Source organism: Geotrypetes seraphini, chromosome 5 (genome assembly GCF_902459505.1).
Source record: "Geotrypetes seraphini chromosome 5, aGeoSer1.1, whole genome shotgun sequence".
Classification (NCBI taxonomy): Eukaryota; Metazoa; Chordata; class Amphibia; order Gymnophiona; family Dermophiidae; genus Geotrypetes; species Geotrypetes seraphini.
Window position 1 is genome coordinate 163,892,665 of NC_047088.1, and position 20,375 is coordinate 163,913,039.

General features: G+C 42.2%; 1 protein-coding gene across 5 annotated transcripts in view; it reads left to right on the forward strand.

The window, feature by feature from the left end:
* The window catches only part of ABCA12 (ATP binding cassette subfamily A member 12), a 604,574-nt gene that overhangs the window by 134,429 nt on the left and 449,770 nt on the right, over window positions 1-20,375 (forward strand). For all 5 annotated transcript variants that reach the window (XM_033946149.1, XM_033946152.1, XM_033946153.1 and 2 more), the window contains exon 8: window positions 4,730-4,848. In XM_033946149.1, coding sequence (XP_033802040.1) covers window positions 4,730-4,848 — 119 coding nt within the window. The remainder of the gene's footprint in view (window positions 1-4,729; window positions 4,849-20,375) is intronic.

The following is a 20,375-nucleotide window of genomic DNA, read 5'->3' on the forward strand; positions in this document are numbered from 1 at the left end:
TAGAGAGTTATTCCCCCACGGTCTAGCTAGCCTTCCCTTCTTCTCCCATCCGGGCCAATCTCTGCCTAGAATCACGGGGAAAGGGCATGACTGCACAACCGCCACTGGAAGTTTATATTTCTCCCTATTGTGTTCTAACGATATGTTAGTAAGAGGATATCGTCTAGCATCCCCATGCACACATCGGACGGCCACTTCATTTAACCCCTCTTTTCTAAAGGGAGGGCACTCAATTTGTTTCCACATTTGGCGTGAAATCACGGATTGTTCCGCCCCTGTATCCAGTAAGGCCATTATTTTTTTTCCCGCTACCCATACCGGGACCTGGCTCTTCGACGTATCTGCCCTATCAGTGACTCGCTTAATCACAAAATCCCTTCTCTCTCTACACATCCGTTGAGTATGTCCTATCTTCCCGCACCGATAACACTTTCTTTGATTTCCCTGTGTGATAGGCCTAGGTGCGGGCAGAGCAGGATCCTTTAACGGGTTTTTTTTATTTTGATCCCCAGGACTCTGTCTAAGAGAATACCCCGGTATGCCCCCTGAGCCTTCCCCTACGGGTTCCTGGGAGTCTATGTAGGCCTCGGCAACCTCTAAGACCTGCCCCAGTGTTTTGCAATTCTGTCTTTTCACCCATAATTTTAGATTCTTAGGAACAGCCTCCAACAGCTGTTCCTTTAATACCTCAGCAAAAAGGGCCCTTGCATCGTTCAAGCAAGGCAATAGCCACTTCTCCGCTAGCTTAGTGATTCGCTGAAGGAGGGCTTTGGGCCTTTCTGAAGGTAACATCTGTGTGGCCCTAAATCTCTGACGGTAGTGCTCGTTGGTATACCCCAGATAGTCCAAAATATGGGCTTTCACCGTGAGGTAGCTGTCCGCATGTTCAGGGCCCAGGGTTTGGAATGCGGCTAGGGACTCACCAGCTAAACAGGGTAACAGCCTCACCACCCATTGCTCCCTAGGCCATCCTGCCGCCACCGCTATCCGCTCAAATGAGGCCAAAAAATCATCCGGGGCATCTCCGGGACCAATTTTGCACAAATTAAGGTTTGTCAATTGATTTGCGCCCACCATTGTGGGTGATACTATACTTGGAGTTTCCGGCCTCATTGGCTGAGTAGTGGTCTGCTGTAGGATCTGGGCGAATATCTTGGCCTGCTCCTGCATGGTCACCATTAACTCGCCGTGTTGCCGTAACATAGTGTCCTGGCTGGCTTGCCACCGCTCCTCACTTGATCTTAATAGGCCTTTTAGTTCTTCAGCTTGTCTCTGCCGCTCCCCAGCCAATGCTGCCAGTATCTGGGCTTGCTCCATAATCGGGACCTGAAAGGCAAACAAAAAGAAAAGGAACCCAAGTGTGGCTTCTTGGTACCCTTGTTCCTCCCCTTAGCAGGCTCCCCCAGCCTAGGTACTCTTACCGATAGTACTGGAGAGTCTGCGCCTTTGGGTCTTGGGCCTCCTTGGCCCCCAGTCGCTCTCCGCACGGCTTGTCCTACTGGAACCCGGTTCTTCTGGATCCGAAGCTGGAACCCTGGTCCGGCTTCTTTGAAACCCTCCGTATGCCGCACTGGAACCACGATCTGGTGCTCTCCGCCTCCACCGTTGAACTGAATCCCCATACAGGTCTTCTCAAGAGGTACTTGGCACTTCCTCCACACTTCCGGTTCAGGACTCCTCCTCCAAGTGGATGATTAGGATTTCTGGGGCTCAAATACTTTAATCCAGACAAATTAGTCCATAGTTCAAAAAACAAAATTAAACAGGGAGCTAAATATGCCTTCTCTAGCCCCAAGTCCAAAATTGAAAAAGCCAAAAGAAAAACGTTTTTTTTTTTTTTTTTTTTTTTTTTTTTTCTTCAAATGCAGTGCTTAACAGTGTCCTGCAGGAGGTGCAATAATCCCACTCCTGATACCAATTAATGTGGCCACCAGTGTGAACCCAGAGATGGGTTTCACTGAAGTCCTGATGACTACACCAAATAACACCCTTGCGTGTGACCCGGACTGGAGTCACCCTGCAGGACTGGGTCTTTGTAATATATAAAAAAACAAAACCCAAAATAAAGTCACAGCACTCAATAAGTTCATACAAATAGTTCAGTTTACTCAGTTCATTAACATGTGGCTGAATGCTTTCAATACTTTATGAACTTCAGTCAGAACTCTGGGTAGCATTCAATTAACCACCAGCAAAGCAAACAGCAACTTCTCAAAGTCCAAAAAAAAAGGCAAAACAGACAGCAGATGCAGTTAATCAAACTAGCATTAACCTTTCTTTTCTTTACTGTTCTTCAGCCTCTTCCAATAATGAGGCCTCAGCTCTCCAGAGAGCTTATGGGTCTGCTTTATAACAATAACTTGGTTTAGTCCACAAAAATAGTAGTCTTTCATTCAAATCACAAAACAAAAATAGGAAAGCCTCTGGCAATCACCTAATATGGCTGCCAGGAAACAGGAGAGAGAATATCAGGTTCTGCACAAGTTTGGGCCTTCCTTCAGGCTTCAAATTCCCACCCAGATATCAGCAAAAACCTCTCCCTCATTCTCTCCCAGCTTTCACCCCAAAACAATATTCAAAAGCCAGCTTCTCAGCCTACAAACAGTAAAGAAAAACAAAACACTCACTGCTTGTGGCTTACATTCCAATTCACTTGCATTGGTTCAGGCTGATAGTCATTCACACTAGCACAAGCCTCCTGAAAATCCATAGGTTCCTGTAAGGAAGTCACCTCTTCAGGCTGTGCACAATTATCTAGCTCCATCGGTTGGGGTTTGTTGTCCCTGTCTGGTTCCCCAGGGTTTTTAGGGAGGAAAGACCCAAACTTCCTCCCTAGCTGGCCTCTTTTCTTACTGACTGGGCCAGGCTTATATTCCCAAGGGCAACGCCCTGCTTGCTCAGATCTGGCTGAGATCCAAGGACCTCTTGGGCTCCCCTGGTGGTTACTGGAATTATTCAGCTCAAACCCAGCCTGTCCTTTTCCAATTCCTCCCCGGGTTTTCTTTATTACTCTCTTCTTTTCTGACTTAACTGGAATCTGAACTGGGGAAAGGTCTGGCTGGTCACAGGTTGCATCGGAGGAAACTTTTCTAGCCGGCAACCTGAGGCGACTTCAAGGCTCCGGCTGTAATACAGCTCCTAGCCTTATAGAAAACGCGCGTTTTAACAAGAAAAGTTAAGGGAAAAGAAGGGAGGGAGGGAAATGCACGGCTGGCCGGTGGGAGGGAGCTGCTGGACCGCGTGAAAGGTGCTGGGGGTGGGGGGTGGAGAGGAGAAGACACTGAAGACGGGGATGGGGCTGGGGCGGTAAAAGAGACAACGGGGTGGTGACGAGGCGGTGAAGGGGACAGCAGAGACGGGGACGGGGCGGTGAAAGGGACATCGGGGATGGGGCGGTGCAGAGGATGGTGGTCCGGGGACGGGGCGGTGACGGGGACATAATTTTTCCCCATGTCTTTCTCTAGTTTAGAATCAATGCTAGGAAATTCTTTTTCACTCAGAGGGTGGTGGACACCTGGTATGCGCTTCCGGAGGTTGTGATAGGACAGAGTACACTACCGGGTTTCAAAGAAGGATTGGATAAATTCCTAAAGGATACGGGGATTGAGGGATATAGATAGAGGTAGAGATAGGTTATGATAGGGTATAGATAGAAGGACAAGGGGGGATTAAATGATTTAGACAAGGATCACCTTACAGGTCATGGACCTGATGGGCCGCCGCGGGAGCCGACTGGTGGGCGCGATGGACCTCTGGTCTGACCCAGCGGAGGCAACTTCTTATGTTCTTATGTTTTTCCTCCGTTCTCTATTTCTGTGGATAATGCTATCATCCTCCCTGTCTCATTAGCTCGTAACCTCGGGTTGATCTTTGTTTTCTCTCTCTCCTTCTCCGCTCAGATCCAACAAACCACTAAAACCTGTTACTCCTCTATAATATTACCAAAATTTGATCTCTCCTCTCCGAGCACACTACCAAAACCTTTATCCATGCTCTCGTCATCTCATGCTTAGACTACTGCATTGTACATCTCTCAGGTCTCCCGCACATCCGCCTCTCACCCCTTCATTCCATTCAAAATGCTGCTGTATGACTCATTCCATGAGAGCCGCCATGCTCACATTACCCCTCTCCTCAAGTTACTTCATTGGCATCCCATCCATTTCTGAATACAGTTCAAACTCCTCTTACCAACTTACAAGTACATTCACTCTGTAACCCCTCAATATCTCTCCTCACTTATCTCTTCCTATGCTCCCCCTGCAAACTTAGTTCATTGGGTAGGTTCTTCTCATCTGTACCCTTCTCCTCCAATGCCAACTCCAGACTCTGTCCCTTCTTTCTTGCCATGTCATGTGCCTGGAACAGGCTACCAGAGTCAACATGTCATGCTCTGTCTCTAGCATTATTTAAATCCAAGCTAAAAGCCCACTTTTTTGAAGCTGCTTTCAACTCTTAACTCCCATTCACTGTTGGATACCTATACCCATTGTATCATTCGTTCTATCAGAATCTCCCCAACCCCGAGATGTAATGTCTGCCTGCCCAAATTAGAATGTAAGCTCTTCTGAGCAGGGACCATCTGTTGAATGTTAAATGTACAGCGCTGCGTACACCTTTCAGTGCTATAGAAATGATAAATAGTAGTAGTGATAGTAGTAGCAGTAGTAGCAGTAGTTTGCATCTGTTGATCTTGAAACTCAATCTGCTTTTTTTTTTCGTTCAACAGTAATTGCTCAACAGAGAAGCAGATGGGTAACCCAACGGTCACAAGTAATAATAGCCTCTTCAAGAATATTCTAAAAAAGATTCCATGCTTCCTAAACTGTTTTCAGCGGGTAAAACAAGGTAATACCTTTACATTTTTGAACTATTCAAACAATTGAATTGAAAAATAAGAAGAGAATATATGTAAAAGTGGTATGAGAAAAACAGCGTGCAGCTATATAACAAGACAACAGAGGAAAATAGGACAAAAGACATACAGTGAAATGAAATTATATTGAAATTAAAATGTTAGAATAAAACAGGTATCAAATGACCTAAACTAGAACTTGGCAATTCTATAACTGGGTGCCACAGTTTAGATGTCTACTATATGCAGGCTGTAAGTCTATTCTATAATGGCAATTATGCTCGTAATTTCTGTTACAGAATTCTATAGTAAGTTGACAGTTAGATGCATATATTTAGGTACACTCACTTATAGTATTCCATGTCAACAGCAGAAATAAATATGAGGGAGTGCTTTTAAGTTCTCAGCCCAACCAACCAATTACCTAAATTCTGAATGTTATTTTGTCACTGTAGCTGAAGAGAGAGTGCTCTCTTATTTTGTTCCATGCCAATTTTCAGAAATGAAATTCTATGTTTTGACATTGGTTCAGATCATTGATTGAACCATATCCACGTTATTCTCTTCTTGGTTGGGCTGAAAACTTTTCAGCATTCCCTTGTATGCACTTAAGTGCTGCATTTAGGTGCATACAACTTATATTATTCTGCTAAGTTACACCTGTAAGTGGGAGACACAACCACAGCTTCACCCTCTGCAAATGCCCCTTTGTATTTATGCAATAAGGCAGGCTTTTACAAAGATGAGCAGAAAGAAGGCTCTAGAGCAGTGGTCTCAAACTCAAACCCTTTGCAGGGCCACATTTTGGATCTGTAGGTACTTGAGGGCCTCAGAAAAAAATCATTAATGTCTTAATAAAGAAATGGCAATTTTACATGAGGTAAAACTCTTTATAGTTTATAAATCTTTCCTTTTGGCTAGGTCTTAATAATAATATTGTAATTTATAGCTAAAGAGACATATGATCAAGAAACTGTTTTATTTTATTTTTGTGATTATGATAAACATACCAAGGGCCTCAAAATAGCACTTGGTGGGCCATGAGTTTGAGTCCACTGCTCTAAAGGCAGCCCCAGACAGCAAATTTGAATTGCTGCCACTACCTGTCTCCTCTATAATAAGACATGTAGGAGTTTCAGAGAGGGGGGAAGATATCAGACTGTGGGTTCAAGGATGGGGATTGGAGGGAGATATACTTGACAACAGGATGGAGGAATCAATGGAGGTAAAGCGATGCTAGATCTAGAAGGGCAGAGAAGAGGGAGAGACTGGATAGGAGGGGTGATGGGAGGTAAGAAAGAGGGAGAGATGTTGGATCATGAATAGATGGGAGGGAGAGAGAGAGATGCTGGACAATGGGAGGAAAGGAAGAAAGAGAGGAAGAGACAATGGACTTCAGGAGCAGAGAGGGAGGAAAGAGAAATGGAGAAATGCTGGTCATGGGAGAGGGGAAAAGAAGGACTGCAAAAAAAAAAAAAAAAAAAAGGCAAATATTCTGGACCATGAGAGAGGAGAGAGGAGACTTGTTAGACCATGCTTGGGGGTGGGGGTCAAAAAGATGCTGAGGGATGGAGGGGAACAGACAGAGATGTCAGACTATGAGGATAGTGGGGGTGGGAGAGAGATTGGGAAGAGATGTTGGGCTATAAGGGTAGAGGAAGGGAGAGGGAGGGGAATGGTGCTGGGAATGGAGAGATGCTGGAAATGGTTGAACAATGTGAGAGAAGCCAAGCGGGTGGCAAGGAGAGGAGTGAGCAGAGAATAAATAGTTGGTACAGAAGGTAGAAATATGGTAATGGAGAGTAAATGAAAGATAGAATGAAAGAAAAGGCTGGAAAAAGAGAGAGATGGGAAATGGAAAAGCTAGGGGGATGGGAAAAGGAGATGGAAAGTTGATAGGTGAAAACTAGGGCGAGAAAAAGGTAAAATCTGAGTGGGCAGAGGCAGAAAAGAAAAAAGGGAGGAAAAAACTAAAAGGTAACTCAATATGTTAGAAAAAGAAGTAGTGAGGGAATGGAATGGAACAAATCGGGATGAGACAGGAGAGAGGAGAAAAGGCAAATGCACAGTAAGTACTAGAAAGAGAATTAGCAGAAGACAATAGGGAAAGCAGAAAAGAGAAACTGAGACCAACATGATGAAAAAATAAAATGTCCACACAACAAAGGTAGAAAGAAAGTGTTTTATTTGAATTTATTAACTGGAATATGTTAACCTTGGGAAATTTGCCTTACAGATGTCTTTGTATAGTGTCAGTAGAAAAGAAAATGCATTTCTGTTTTTATTTTTCTAGTGTTGTTTTACATGCCAAGTTTAACTTCTTATGGTTCCCAATTAAATTTGTTTTCTTAATTCAATTTCTAATTTGCGATCTTTTGTTCTGTACTTGTTTTGCTTATGAAAAAAATTGTTTAAGGTTGTTTTATGTGTTGTAGTAATAGCAGGTGTGGAGATCGGGATGAGGGGGGGAGGGGACAAGGAGGAGAGGGATCCAACATGACTAACATCAGCTCTGCACACAGCTTGACATTTTTTAGGGTTGAAAACCATCTGGTTAGAAAACAGCCTAACATGCACCTGACATACTGTAAAAAGACATTAATTAGAGTAAGATCAAGGAGATGGGAACCACATAAAAACATAAGAATTGCCATACTGGGACAAACCGAAGGTTCATCAAGAACAGTATCATGTTTCCAATAGTGGCCAACCCAGATCCCAAGTACTAAAACAGATTCCATGCTGCTTTTCCTAGGAACAAGCAGTGGATTTCCCCAAGCCATTTCAATAATGACCAATGGACTTCTCTTTTAGGAAATTATCCAAACCTTTTTTAAACCCCGCTAAGCCAACTGATTTCACCACATTCTCTGGCAATGAATTCCAGAACTTAATTACACTTGTGTGAAGAAATATTTTCTCCCGGTTTGTTTTAAATCTACTACTTAGTAGCTTTATTGCATGCCCACTGGTCCTAGTATTTTTGGAAAGAGTGAACAAGCGATTCACATCTACCCTTTCCACTCAGTATTTTATAGACCTCTATCACATCACCCCTGAGCCGCTTTAGTCTTAGCCTCTTTAGCCTTTCCTCATGGGGAAGTCAACCCACCCCTTTTATCATTTTTTGTCACCCTTTTCTCTACCTTTTCTAATTCCGCTATATCTTTTTGGAGATTTGGCGACCAGAACTGCACACAGTGCGGCCATACCATAAAGCGATACAAGGGCATTACAACATTTTCATCTTAAGTTTTCCATTCCTTTCCTGATAATAGCTAACATTCTATTTGCTTTCTTAGCTGCTGCCACACATAGAGTTGAGGGTATCAATGTATCTAATACAATGACACCTAGATCCTTTTTCTGGGCATTGTGTAGCTATAGTTTGGGTTTCTCTTTCCCACATGCTGATCACTTTGCACTTGCTCACATAAAACATCATCTGCCATTTTGATACCCAGTCTCCCAAGGTCCTCTTGCAATTTTTCACAATCCTCAAGCGATTTAACTACTTTGAACAACTTTGTTATCAGCAAATTCTCACTAGTTATTGATAAATGTGTTAAAAGCAGCAGTCCCAGTACAGACCCCTCGGCAACTTCTCCATTGAGAATATTGACCATTTAAACCTACTCTCTGTTTTCTGTTTTTCAACCAGAAGAAGGACATCTGTTTTCTTGTATGCTCAAATGGAATAATAGCATTTGATAATTTAGATTAATAAGAATCACCATAACCTATAAATAATCCATAACCTATAAATAATCCAGTTTTCTCCAGAGCCAATACAGCTATAAAAACTCTCCGCTATTTTGAATTAATCATAGTTTTAAATTGCAAACATAATTCATAATTGGGTTTTTTATTTTCCATCATAATTTTTTAACTTTCTAATCATTTTTTTATTATGGTAGCATGTGGCGTAAGCTGATGATATTGTGTTGGCAAATGCAATGGGTTCTGTGCAAACAACTCAGGTTGAATCATTTTGCTAGTCAAGATTGCAGAGATCCTGCTTGCCAGACCCGTTTTATTGGGCTGTGCAGCCAGTGTGATTTCTTCAAGTGGATGTCTGTGGCTTAGATGGAGCGTTGCTGCTATCCAAAGTGCTCCCTGGCTACTGTAGTTTGGATGGGTTTTCGTCACTCAAAGATGTTCAGAGAACCCCTTCTCCCCTCTACTTACAGCTCCATTCCCTATCACACAAGTTTATTTATTTTATTTATTTAAAAAATTTATATACCGCATTCAACTATGCGGTTTACATATTACATACATAATATTTTGTGCTCCCTATGATCTCCATACATGTAACATAGACATAACTGAACAATTACATTAACATCCCCCCCCCCCCCCCGATAGATATCAATACACCAAATCAGCATATATAGGCATATCGGATCAAATTTCAACAGTTAAAAAAAGCAGAAAGGCATGAGATCAAATGATCCATTTCATGGTAGATGACTAAATACAACGATAAAAACAAAAGACTGTGGATGTGGATGTTCTGAATGATGATTTATTATTCACTCTTCACAATAAAAATACAAATAAAAGACTGAATTTGTAATACACGTGTGATTGTCCTGCCGGACCCTACATGGTCTGTGTTTTGGTGAAACCACCTTCCTCGGGGGTCCAGATGATGTAGGGTACACAGATAAAAGTATGAATTAAAAAATGTACGTGTCTTGGAGAAAACGAAAATGGCTTGAAACACACAGAGTGGCGCGTTTCAAGCCATTTTTGTTTTTCTGCTCAAAGACACATACATTGTTTTTAGTTCATTCTTTTATCTGTGTACCTTACATCATCTGGACCCCCCGAGGAAGGTGGTTTTGCCGAAACACAGACTGTGTAGGGTCCAGCAGAATGTGTATTTCAAATTCAGACTTTTATTTGTATTTTTATTGTGAAGAGCGAATAATCATCTTTCAGAACATCCACAGTCTTTTGGTTTTATCATTGGATTGTTTTTACTGTGGAACATTGGGTCTTCTTTTTGTTTTCTTGAGATGACTAAATACCAAATCATCATTTACAGGCAAAATCAGCTTAATGATAAACAAGTTAAGAATGCAAAGAGATATTAAATCATACATTCCTATCAGAATATTCAGAGAATGATATTTTCAAATGGAAGAAGCATTAGCATAGGAAAGCATTAACAAATAATTGTGTTTTTAACATTTTATTAAAGTTAATCTTCCCAGTACAGAATCATAAGATATCAGGCAGGGCATTCCAGAGTTTTACACTGGCCACAGACATCATTGATGTGCCAATCCTGACCTGCGTAATAAACATCCTACCCTCCAAACTAATTTCATCCCATTTTCAGATCTAAGATATCTTCTTGGTACAATGTCTAATGGATAATCGCAAGAATCTTAAACTGCACTCTTTGTTGAATGGGTAACCAGTGCAATTTTTTCAGCACAGGAGTTGCTGCTGTGGATAAAACCAGTACTGCTGGTCACAGTCCAAATAAGATACAAGAGTGCTAGTATCTTTCTAAAAGTGTGATGCCAATCTCCTCTACCCCATGGACCTATTCCAAGTTTATTCATAATTTGTTATACCGATCATCAACATATCTGGTCAGTTTGCAATACTAAATATATAAAAATTTAAAAATTATAAGAGAGGTGGGGTAATAGCAAAATTGTGATGAAGACATTAACACACATGGATAAGAAAGGAGTTTAGGGAGGGGAAGATAAATTATTACATCATAAAAATAAAAGTAAAGGGGTGGTACGAGGGGAGGGGAAGAGACAACTGGGAATGGGGTATCGCTTCATAGAAGCGGTTCTCATGAAAAGAATGCTGGAGTTGGAGAAGGATTTTATTTTGTGCATTGGTATGCGTCTTGAAACTTGCTTTAGAATCATGAAGACGTTGTTTCCATACCTCACCCCCTACTTTTTAATAAAGGGAAGGGAATGGGACTTGTATACTGCCTTGTTGTGGTTACTTTCACAAACTTGCTGCCAGCATCGATGTCGGCTCTCTCTGACATCACTTCCGGGTCCCGTGCTTAGGAAATGACATCAGAGAGAGAGCCGACACGACCTGGGCAGTAAGTTCGACCTGCTGCTCATGCTGGGAAAATTAAAGAGGTATAGGGGAAGGGAAGGGGGCGTGTGGGTGGCAGGGGGGGGGTCGGGAAGGAGTTGGGGCAGAGAAGAGAGCGGGAGAGGGGTGCCATTGCCCCAAGTACCACTCACCCTTGATACACCACTGATATCGCTCCAGCTTTCAATAGTTCTAAGCGGTTAACAAAGTTATGAACAATTAAAACAAGCAAAGCACTCCATAAAATAAAAGGAAAGACCTAATCCACTCATACAGAATACCTATTTTAAAAAACCCAGTAACTCACCATTATTTCTGGTGAAACTCACTGTCAGTCAAGATATCACAAATTAATAAATATGATTATTGGCAGGTATCTCTTTGCCAAAAGCTTGAGAAGAATGGTAACTTTTAAGTAATCTTTTGAATGCCATGAAGTTAATCGCAAATAATTTGGTAATTGATTTCATAAACTAGGACCTAAACCCCCAAATTCTTTATATCTAGTATTTTCCCACTTTACTTTTTTTTGCCGTTGGTATCACTAACCTTTTATCTTGTAATGATCTAAGCGTTTGCGAAGGAATATACGTATGTAGGTACAGTAGGTTTTGGAGGGCATCTAACTGGGACTTTTAATGTGGTGTGTCTTAATAGTAACCCTTAGAAAGCTCCTCTGCTGTGGTGATGTAGGTAAGGGGTGCTGAAAAGTTCTCAGCCCAACCAACTTCCTAAATCTGGCGTTATTTTTACCACTGTAGTTGTAAAGAGTGTTAGGAACCCAAAGAATTTCTGTTTTGCTGGCCTACATTGTAAGCGTCTCCTGCTCTACTAGGGAGACATGTACGGCTGCCTAGGTTCACCTAAGGCAACTTCCGGGGCAATGTATGCCCACGGCTAGCCTTGGGCGAACCTAGGTGGCTATGCAGGCCTCCCTGGGCTCCCAGAGGTGCCTCTAATGTAGGCAGCTTCCCTGGGAAGCATTTTTAAAGAAAATATGTGTCCCGATTGGCTGGTTAGACAGCTGTAGGACGCCTACAGCTGCCTACAATCAGGACGCTGTTTGCCGAATTTGGGCCTTTGTGTAAAATGGTGCTCCACACATCTAATATACACCTGTTGAAACCTTTTATGTCAAACAATTCTCCAAGAGCAAACGTCTTTAAAAATAAGGCCCCCCCTATAAGTAAAATGCTAACAAACAGTGAGGGAACTTTTAATTTACATCCATTAGGTCTGGGTGACTGGCATATTCATAACGGTGCCGGCATGAACTAGTCTAAACTGGTTTGCCTAACGATACATGGAATAAAATATTTCAAAAAGACTCATAAAATGTTTCCTTCAAAGCAGAATGGAACAAAGCTAACCTTTCTTGTAAATACACTAGAGCAGTGATTCCCAACCCTGTCCTGGAGGAACACCAGGCCAATCGGGTTTTCAGGCTAGCCCTAATGAATATGCATGAGAGAGATTTGCATATGATGGAAGTGATAGGCATGCAAATTTGCTTCATGCATATTCATTAGGGCTAGCCTGAAAACCCGATTGGCCTGGTGTTCCTCCAGGACAGGGTTGGGAACCACTGCACTAGAGGGACTGTAAAATGATTCCATCCTCCTGTTAGCAATGCTTCCGCAGCAGATGTCTTTTATGAGTAAACTTTCATGGGAATATGTGCTTTATTCACTTTGTTATAAAACATTGGATACTTTAGGGGCAGTTTTGAACAGCCTATATTACAGTTACAAAAGCGCAGAAGAGATTTTTAGTGCTAGCCAGTGTAGTGAATGCACTGCGCTGCTCCAACGCTCATAGAAACTCTATGACCGTATGAGCAGTATGTAACATTCAGCGTGCCGACTGGTGCTAAAATCTTCTTCCGCACTTTTGTAAAAGGGGGCGGGGAATGAATAATATAAAAAATCACAAAATATATTAAACAGAAAGAATCCAAACCTCAAAATATCAATCCATTATACTGGAATACTCATTACATTACATGAATAGATTATAAAAAACATATAGGGCCCAATTATTAAGCTGTGTTAGGGCACTTAACGCAGCTACAAATGGAGTACCATGGGATGCTCTCAGGCATCATGTGGTAACTTTGAAATGTGTATGTGCTAACCACACACTAAAAAATATCTTTTTGAGGGGGCGTGTCAAGGGCATTTCTGTCCTAACCACACACTAACGGTAATTCTATAAACGGCATTCTAATTGAAGCTGCCTAATGATGCCTAACTAAAATCCTTGCCTAACCTAAATTACTTCAATTAACTTTAATGGTGTGGTAATTGAGTGCTCTTAGTCCTTTGTATTCTATCTTTGCCCATGCACGCCTACCATTCAAAAGGAAGAAATTTGATTAAGTTAGATTTAATATGTTTATGTTTATTCAGGTTTTTGATTGAACGCTTTTTCGAAACTACAAAGCGTTGTACAAAATTTTAAATTAACATTTAGACAAAAATTTAACAAATAAAACTTACATTACTGTAATGACACATCTATTATTAATTGAATTATAATAAAAACTACATGACTGACAACAAATGCGTACTGGGTAAAAAGAACCGAAAAGCCCCTGGACATGAATAGGAAGAGGGGGAGAAATACAATTGGTATAGAAAATGTGAAAAACATTTAAGGTAAATACAAAAGGGAATTGGGAAAATAAATGTAAGAAACAAGATTAAATTAATTACTAAAACACAGTTGATCAGTTAAAAGCATCTTTAAAAAGAAAGCACTTTAAATTGCTTTTAAATTTTTGTAAGTTTTTTTCCATTTTTAAGTGTAAAGGAAGAGTATTCCAAATCATAGGGGCTGTCACAGAAAAGATTGAGGTACGACGTGTACCAATTATTTTTAAAGATGGAATGTTAAGATTATATTGAGAAATAGATCTTAAAGCTCTCGGAGGGTCATATGGGATCAAAAGTCTGTCTATAAATGCTGGTGTTTTGGTCTGTAAAGTTTTAAATGTCAAGAGGGCAATTTTATAAGTTATCCTGTATAGGACAGGCAACCAGTGGGCTTTTTGAAGCAGCGGGGTAACGTGGTCAAATTTCTTTGCGCCCGAGATTATCTTAATGGCTGTATTTTGGATCAACTGCAAACGTTGATATGGCTTACACAGGGTGACTGGTAATCAGTTCAAGGGAGCTTCCTAAATTTTTTTTTTTATATAATGAGTTCACCTGGGTATATCCTCAGCGCATGAGCGCAGAAAGTGCCCTACAAGGTTTTACCCACAAACATCACCTTCTGTCACCCTGTGAACCTTTTAAGTGCAAAAGTGCCTTTTTTATATATGAAAAAATAATAATAAAGTGCCATGTGCAAGTTTAGAATCAAATAATAGCAATCTAACTTAATACAATTTCTTCCTTTTGAATGGTAGGTGTGCATGTGCAAAGATAGAATACAAAGGACTAGGAGCAGGTCTTTGGGATTGATTTGTACTTGAGACTGACCCCTCCTCAAATACATATATTCTTAGGCTTTTTGATATTTGTGGTAACTGAGTGCACCATTGAAGTTAAAGGGCTCATAATCGAAACTTAAACATGTCTAAAAACCTGCCCAAGTCGGCACTTGGTCATCCTAAAAGACAGGTTGTCCAAGTGCTGAAGCTTTTTGGACGTATCCAAGGACTTTTTAGGCCTCTGAATCCCGCTGTGCACCCCACCGCCCAGAGCTGAAAGGGGCATTTCTGAAGGAGTGGTTAGGACGGGATGTGGGCCAATCTAGAATTAGTTGTCCTGTAGGGATAATCAAAGATTTGATGAGACTTGCTAGGCAGAACTTATACGTTGTAAGTTAGATGATGTAAAGACAGGTATAAGTGCCCAAAAGATATCCAAAGTGACCAGATAATTACTGCAGGGACAAAATAAAGACCCCCATACACTCCCCCCCTCCTCCCCATGTTCACTGACCCCATCACACCGCCACAAAAATCAGAATAAAAACATACATACCTGCCTCTGGAATATCAGCACCTGGCATTGGAAAGTGTAGTAGAGCTACACAGAGGTGGCTTAAGTAGTCGGGGGGGGGGGGGGAGGGGGGGTTAGCAAACCATAGAGAGGAGGACCCTGGCCCATAAGCCACTCTAACCACTACATTAATGGTGGAAAATCTGAGGCCACCAAAAACCCCCAAACCCTTATGTACTGCCATATAGATGCCACCGGCAGCCATAAGGGCTATTGGAGTGGTAAAGTTGGTTTTGAGGGAGCTCATCATAACCTATATGGGAGTTCTGGTGAGATGTTTGTGGCACCTTTTTTGTGAAGTTCACAGCAGTGCCCTGTAAGGTGCCCCACTGCTCTGTTGCCATGTCTGGGTGGCCAGTCCATCACGATGCTGGCCCTCCCATGTTCAAAAGGCCTTGTTCTGGGCGTTTGGGACTTGGACAAATTTTTGGTCGAAAATATGGTATAAAGATAGACTGGCGGTCTGGATAATCAAAAGCCTGGACGTACCGAGAGACTATTTTCAAAAAATATATATTTTGGACGTACTTTTTGAGAATGGACATTTTGCTGCTGCCGACTTTGGGCGACTAGTGCCCTATGTCCAAATTGGACTTAGACATTTCTTTTGATTATGTTCCTGTAATTGCATAATTAATTTAGAAAAATTAAAATTAGGTGCAGAATTCTGTGTGGCAACTTATGACGCCTAAATCGAGGCACTTTCTGATGCCTAACCAGAAAATAGGCATGGTTAGGGGCAGAGAATAGGCATGGTTGATTTAGGCATTGCTAGGCATCTGAGTTAGGTGCCAGTATATTAGGCCTGGTAAAACCAGGTCTAATGTACCAGCATCTACCTCCAGGATGCCTAGTGATGTCGAAGCACGCCTAGACGTTGCTAAGTGTGATTCAATAAAAGTGCTGCTAGGTGCCATTTATAGAATCTGGCCCTAAGTGGTTATTGAAGGGATACTGCATTATCCCTTATTGCCTAAAAAATGAGTGGCAGTAAGTCCTCATATGGTAAATGGCTGCATGCTAATGGCAACATTAGCGTACGTAGAAACAAAAAAGCAGATCTCATATGTCATCACATGGGATCTGCTATATGTTTCTATATTTGCACTGCTGTGGATTTTTATAGCCGTGGAGGGGCATAATCAAAAGGAACGTCTAAGTCCATTTTCGTCTAAGTTGCAAGTCGTCCAAAGTAAAAAACAGCCTAGGTTACATTTTTGAAAAATACGTCCAAAATTTTTTTGTTTCAAAAATCGTCTAACTATATGTCCTGCCGATCTGATCGTCCAAGTCACTAAATCATCCATCTTGATACCACATTTTCATCTAACTTTTCATCCAAGTCAAAAACGCCTAAAGCAAGCCCTGTTAGACGTGGGAGGGGTCTGCAAAGTGATGGACTGAACACCCAGACATGGCACTTAAATAGTGGGGTACCTTACAGGGCACTGTTACGAACTTCACAAAAAGGGTGTCATGTCTTCTCCTCATTACAGCTCCTTTATAGGTCATGGTGAGCCCCCCAAACCACCTCCAGAATCCCCTAGACCCTCTTATCTACCACCCTAATAGCCCTTATGCCAGTAGCCACTTAATGCCAGTACAAAAGGGTTTTGGGGGTGTATAGGGGAGTTCACATGTTTAAGTATCAATACAGTGATTACAGGGGCTTATGGGCATGGGGCCTTCTCTCCATGAGTCCCTAACCCACCCCCAAGATGGCTTAAGCCGCCTCTGTGCTGGATGACTAGGCTTTCCTATGCCAGGCTGCCAGGTGATGATGGTCTGGAGGCTGAATTTTCAAGTTGTGATTAATATTTTAATGGGGGGGGGGTGGTCAGTGATCATTGGGGTAGTGTGTGGGGGTCTGTATTATGTGTTTTCAGTGCTTATCTAGTGACTTTAGGTGGTTTTTTGTGAATTGGACCATGTTTTAAATGGTCTAAGTCATAATGTCCAAGTTCCATCGATCCTGGGCTGTATAACTTTCAGTTATACATGCAGTACGACTAAGTCTACGATTGATTTCCTGCTTATATTGATGTTTGTTTTATGCATGAGCTCTTACCCAGAGTGTGTGCAACCCCTGAGGCAGGCATGTGTGATGCCAAAACATGGTGCTGTGTCAGGTCTGAACTTGTGGGTTTGAACTTTTGTGGACTTATCTACTCTTTTGGCTCTTCATTGGTGGTCCATTGTCCAATCTCCCTTTTTTTGTTTGATCAAACATAGGAGATCAATTTTGAAGGAAACCACTATTTAGGTGGCCAGGACACAGAGCGGGGGGAATTCTGAATAGGTTGACCAAAGTTAGGCACAGGGATGATGTGCGCTAAGCTAGTATTTTATAAAGGTTGTTTTGCACAAAATGGCCAATATAGAATACTAGCTTAGCATGCATTTTTGTGTCTAAGTTTGGCCAAAGCTGTTGTAAATTCCCATGCTCAGTTAAGGGCAGTTAAACATGTAAATGACAAGTATTTTATAACTCTGTGCCTATATCTTATGAATGCTCTTGACCTTCTAGTTTCAAGTGTACTATGACTTGATATACCGCTTTTCATTTCCAAAGCGATTAAAAATTAAAAACAATAAAATTGAGGGAGTTAGAAACACAAATATATAGTGTTGCGCAGTGGGTGCTGGGTCCTAAGGCGGGTACCCTCGCTGAGCGCAATTTATGATCTTGGCGTGCCTTCAAAAGGTAAAAACCCTTCTAGGAAAATAATATTCTCGGACAATAATAGTAAGAATGGCAAAAAACTCCCAAAATACAATAAGGCCACAATCCAGCCATTGTTCAAATAAAGTAACCTTTATTTTTGTACTCAGCCAATGTTCAAAACATGTAACAACAACCCCCCCCCAAACAGTGCACCTGTTAATGCAGTTTGCACTGCAGCCTCTTGGGCTGCCAGGTGAGCACAGGGCTGGCAATGCCCTTACTTCAGTGTAAGTCCAAGAATTCACATAGCTGACATTTTGCCAGTGATAAACAAAATCAAAAATACAAAACAGGTATGTATTTCACAGTTCATTGCATCACAAAACATTTCCCTACGAAACTCACTGTGCCTGCCTAAATATAGTCAGGCTTCCCCTACCAACTCTAGTAAGTTGGAAGAGTGGGGAATTGCTGAATCCACTTTAAATAAAAATAGCCTTTTAGGCCCCACAATCCCAACCCTTTGGATCTCATGTGGATTCTGCCCCACAATCTCCACTGCAGCAATGACTGGCTTGTAACGTCAAAAGCAGAAGAACCCCCCTCACCCCCCTCAAAAAAAAAATACAAAGTCCTGCAGACAGCACGGATAGTGCTCTCAGAGTTTAGCAATGTTCTAAAGCAGCAGTAGTAACAGCTTTTATACTGTCTTCTTCATCAAACATAGCAACACAAAAGTCCTTTTCAGGTAGGACAGCTTTCCCTGTTAATTGCCCTTGTAAACTTCCAAAACAGCTTCAGGCTGCTGGGAACAAAACCAGCCAACAAAACACAGTCCTTTTATCAAACACCAAAACAGTATCAGCTTCTTTACTCTATCCAAGAAGTAGTCAAAAAGCAAGCTTCAATTCGGATCCATTTGTTCACCAACTGGTGGTAGAACAATCTCCATTGTTTCCTGTGGTTCTAGGCATGGCATCTGACTTGCAGGTAAGGATTCCTCCAAATCCAACATTTCTATTTCATTTCCTGGCCTAACCTCTGGAGCACCTAACCATGGCTCTGATTTCTCTGCTGGCTCAGCTCTGTCTCTCTCTGGCTTGCACTGCTCAAGCTGCCTTAGTTTGTGAGTGCCACGCCCAAGCCTAAGTGGGGGATGGACAGGCTTCAGCTCTCCCTGGGCTTTTTCCTGCTCTGCAATTAACCTAAGCAGGTGTGTGCCTAAAGGAGACAGTGCCTGTTTCCTAAACTGTGTCCTAATAGTGACTGGCTTAAGTTTAAAGGTGTTTTTACCCTCATAGGCCTAGATTCACGAACCTGCCTGATCTGGGCCCAATCCGTGCAGGTCCGATGAATTCTCCAACCCTCAGTATGCAGATGGGGGGGGGGCGATCGGAGGAACGCCCCCATCTGCCAGCACGGATTGCAGGTCTGCGATCCCGACGCATGCGCAGACCATCTGTAGATGGTCTATGCATGTGTCTAGACCCGTCCAGCCATGACTTTTTTATTTAACTTTTCCTTCGTGCGGGCTGGCTCTCTCCTTCCAGCCAATCTTGCTGCCCAGACTCTCCTGCTCTCTGCCATCTTTCCTGCAGTGCGAACCCGTGGGTTTAAAGCGGGGCTGCACTGTAGGGAAGGCAGCAGAGATCAGTCTGGGTAGCAAGAGAAATTTTAAAGTTGTGGTCCCATCCCCAGGGCTTCTGCAGCCCCAGAAACAGTGAGATTGGGGCAGCATAGAGCAGGGCAGAGCTGGAGAGTGGGAAAAGAAAGTCTGCGACTAGTCCCCAGCAGTCACTTCTGGAGTTGATCGTCCAGCCCAGTCGGATCGTGAAATGTGTGTTGTGAATCACGTCCCTGCCTACTTTGCATATGTTTCTCCTCATTTGCATGCATGGATCGCAGGAGAAGTTAGTGAATGGGGCCCGAGGGAAATCTGATCGCAAACCGATCGGTACACGATCGGTTTGCTTTGTGAATCTAGCCCATAGTGTCCTAAATTCTCCCAGGGCTCCTGCTCTTGGGAAACCACTTCAGAATCTAAGTCCTGGTCCATGTTATTTGTAGAGCTGCTCTCCTCAGCTTCAGAGCTATGTTTCTAGGCTTTTTACCTGGAACAAGGCTAGCTGTAGTGCTGGGCTTGTGACAATAGTCAAATCTCAAAAACAGCTCCACAAGATACAAAAGTGAAGAGGGTAAGGTTATATTGCTATGAAATACAGAGGTGGTGGGGAAGGAAAGAACAAAAGGGCATGCTGCAAAGTTTGTCAGGCTCAAGGTCTAAGTCTCATATGCTTCCTTAAAGAGAAAAGTTTGAACGTTGATTTGAATTTGGAAAAATTGGATTCTCGCCTAAGAGTAAGTAGCAGTGCCTTCCACAATGTTGGGGCTTTTCGAGTTGGGTTGTTTTTCGAGTGGTATCGTAAAATAATTGCTGAATGGAGGGGACTGCAAGAAGGGATTGTTGGGTCGATCGAAGAGGTCTGGATGTAGCATCCGGAATTAGGAGTTTATCAATGAAAGCAGGCAAATGGAAAGAAAGGACCTTAAATAAAGGTTAGAAAAAGTATGTTAAACATAATTCGGTGGGCTATAGGTAGCCATTGTACCTTTTTCAAAAGTGGAGTAATTTGTTCAAATTTTTTGGCTTGAAAGATAGTCTCCTGATTTCTTTTTCTGTGATTCCTTAATATAGAGAATTGCCTGCTTTAGAATTGCATGTGAGAGGTTAGGTGCACAGGTTATAGAATAGAAGTAT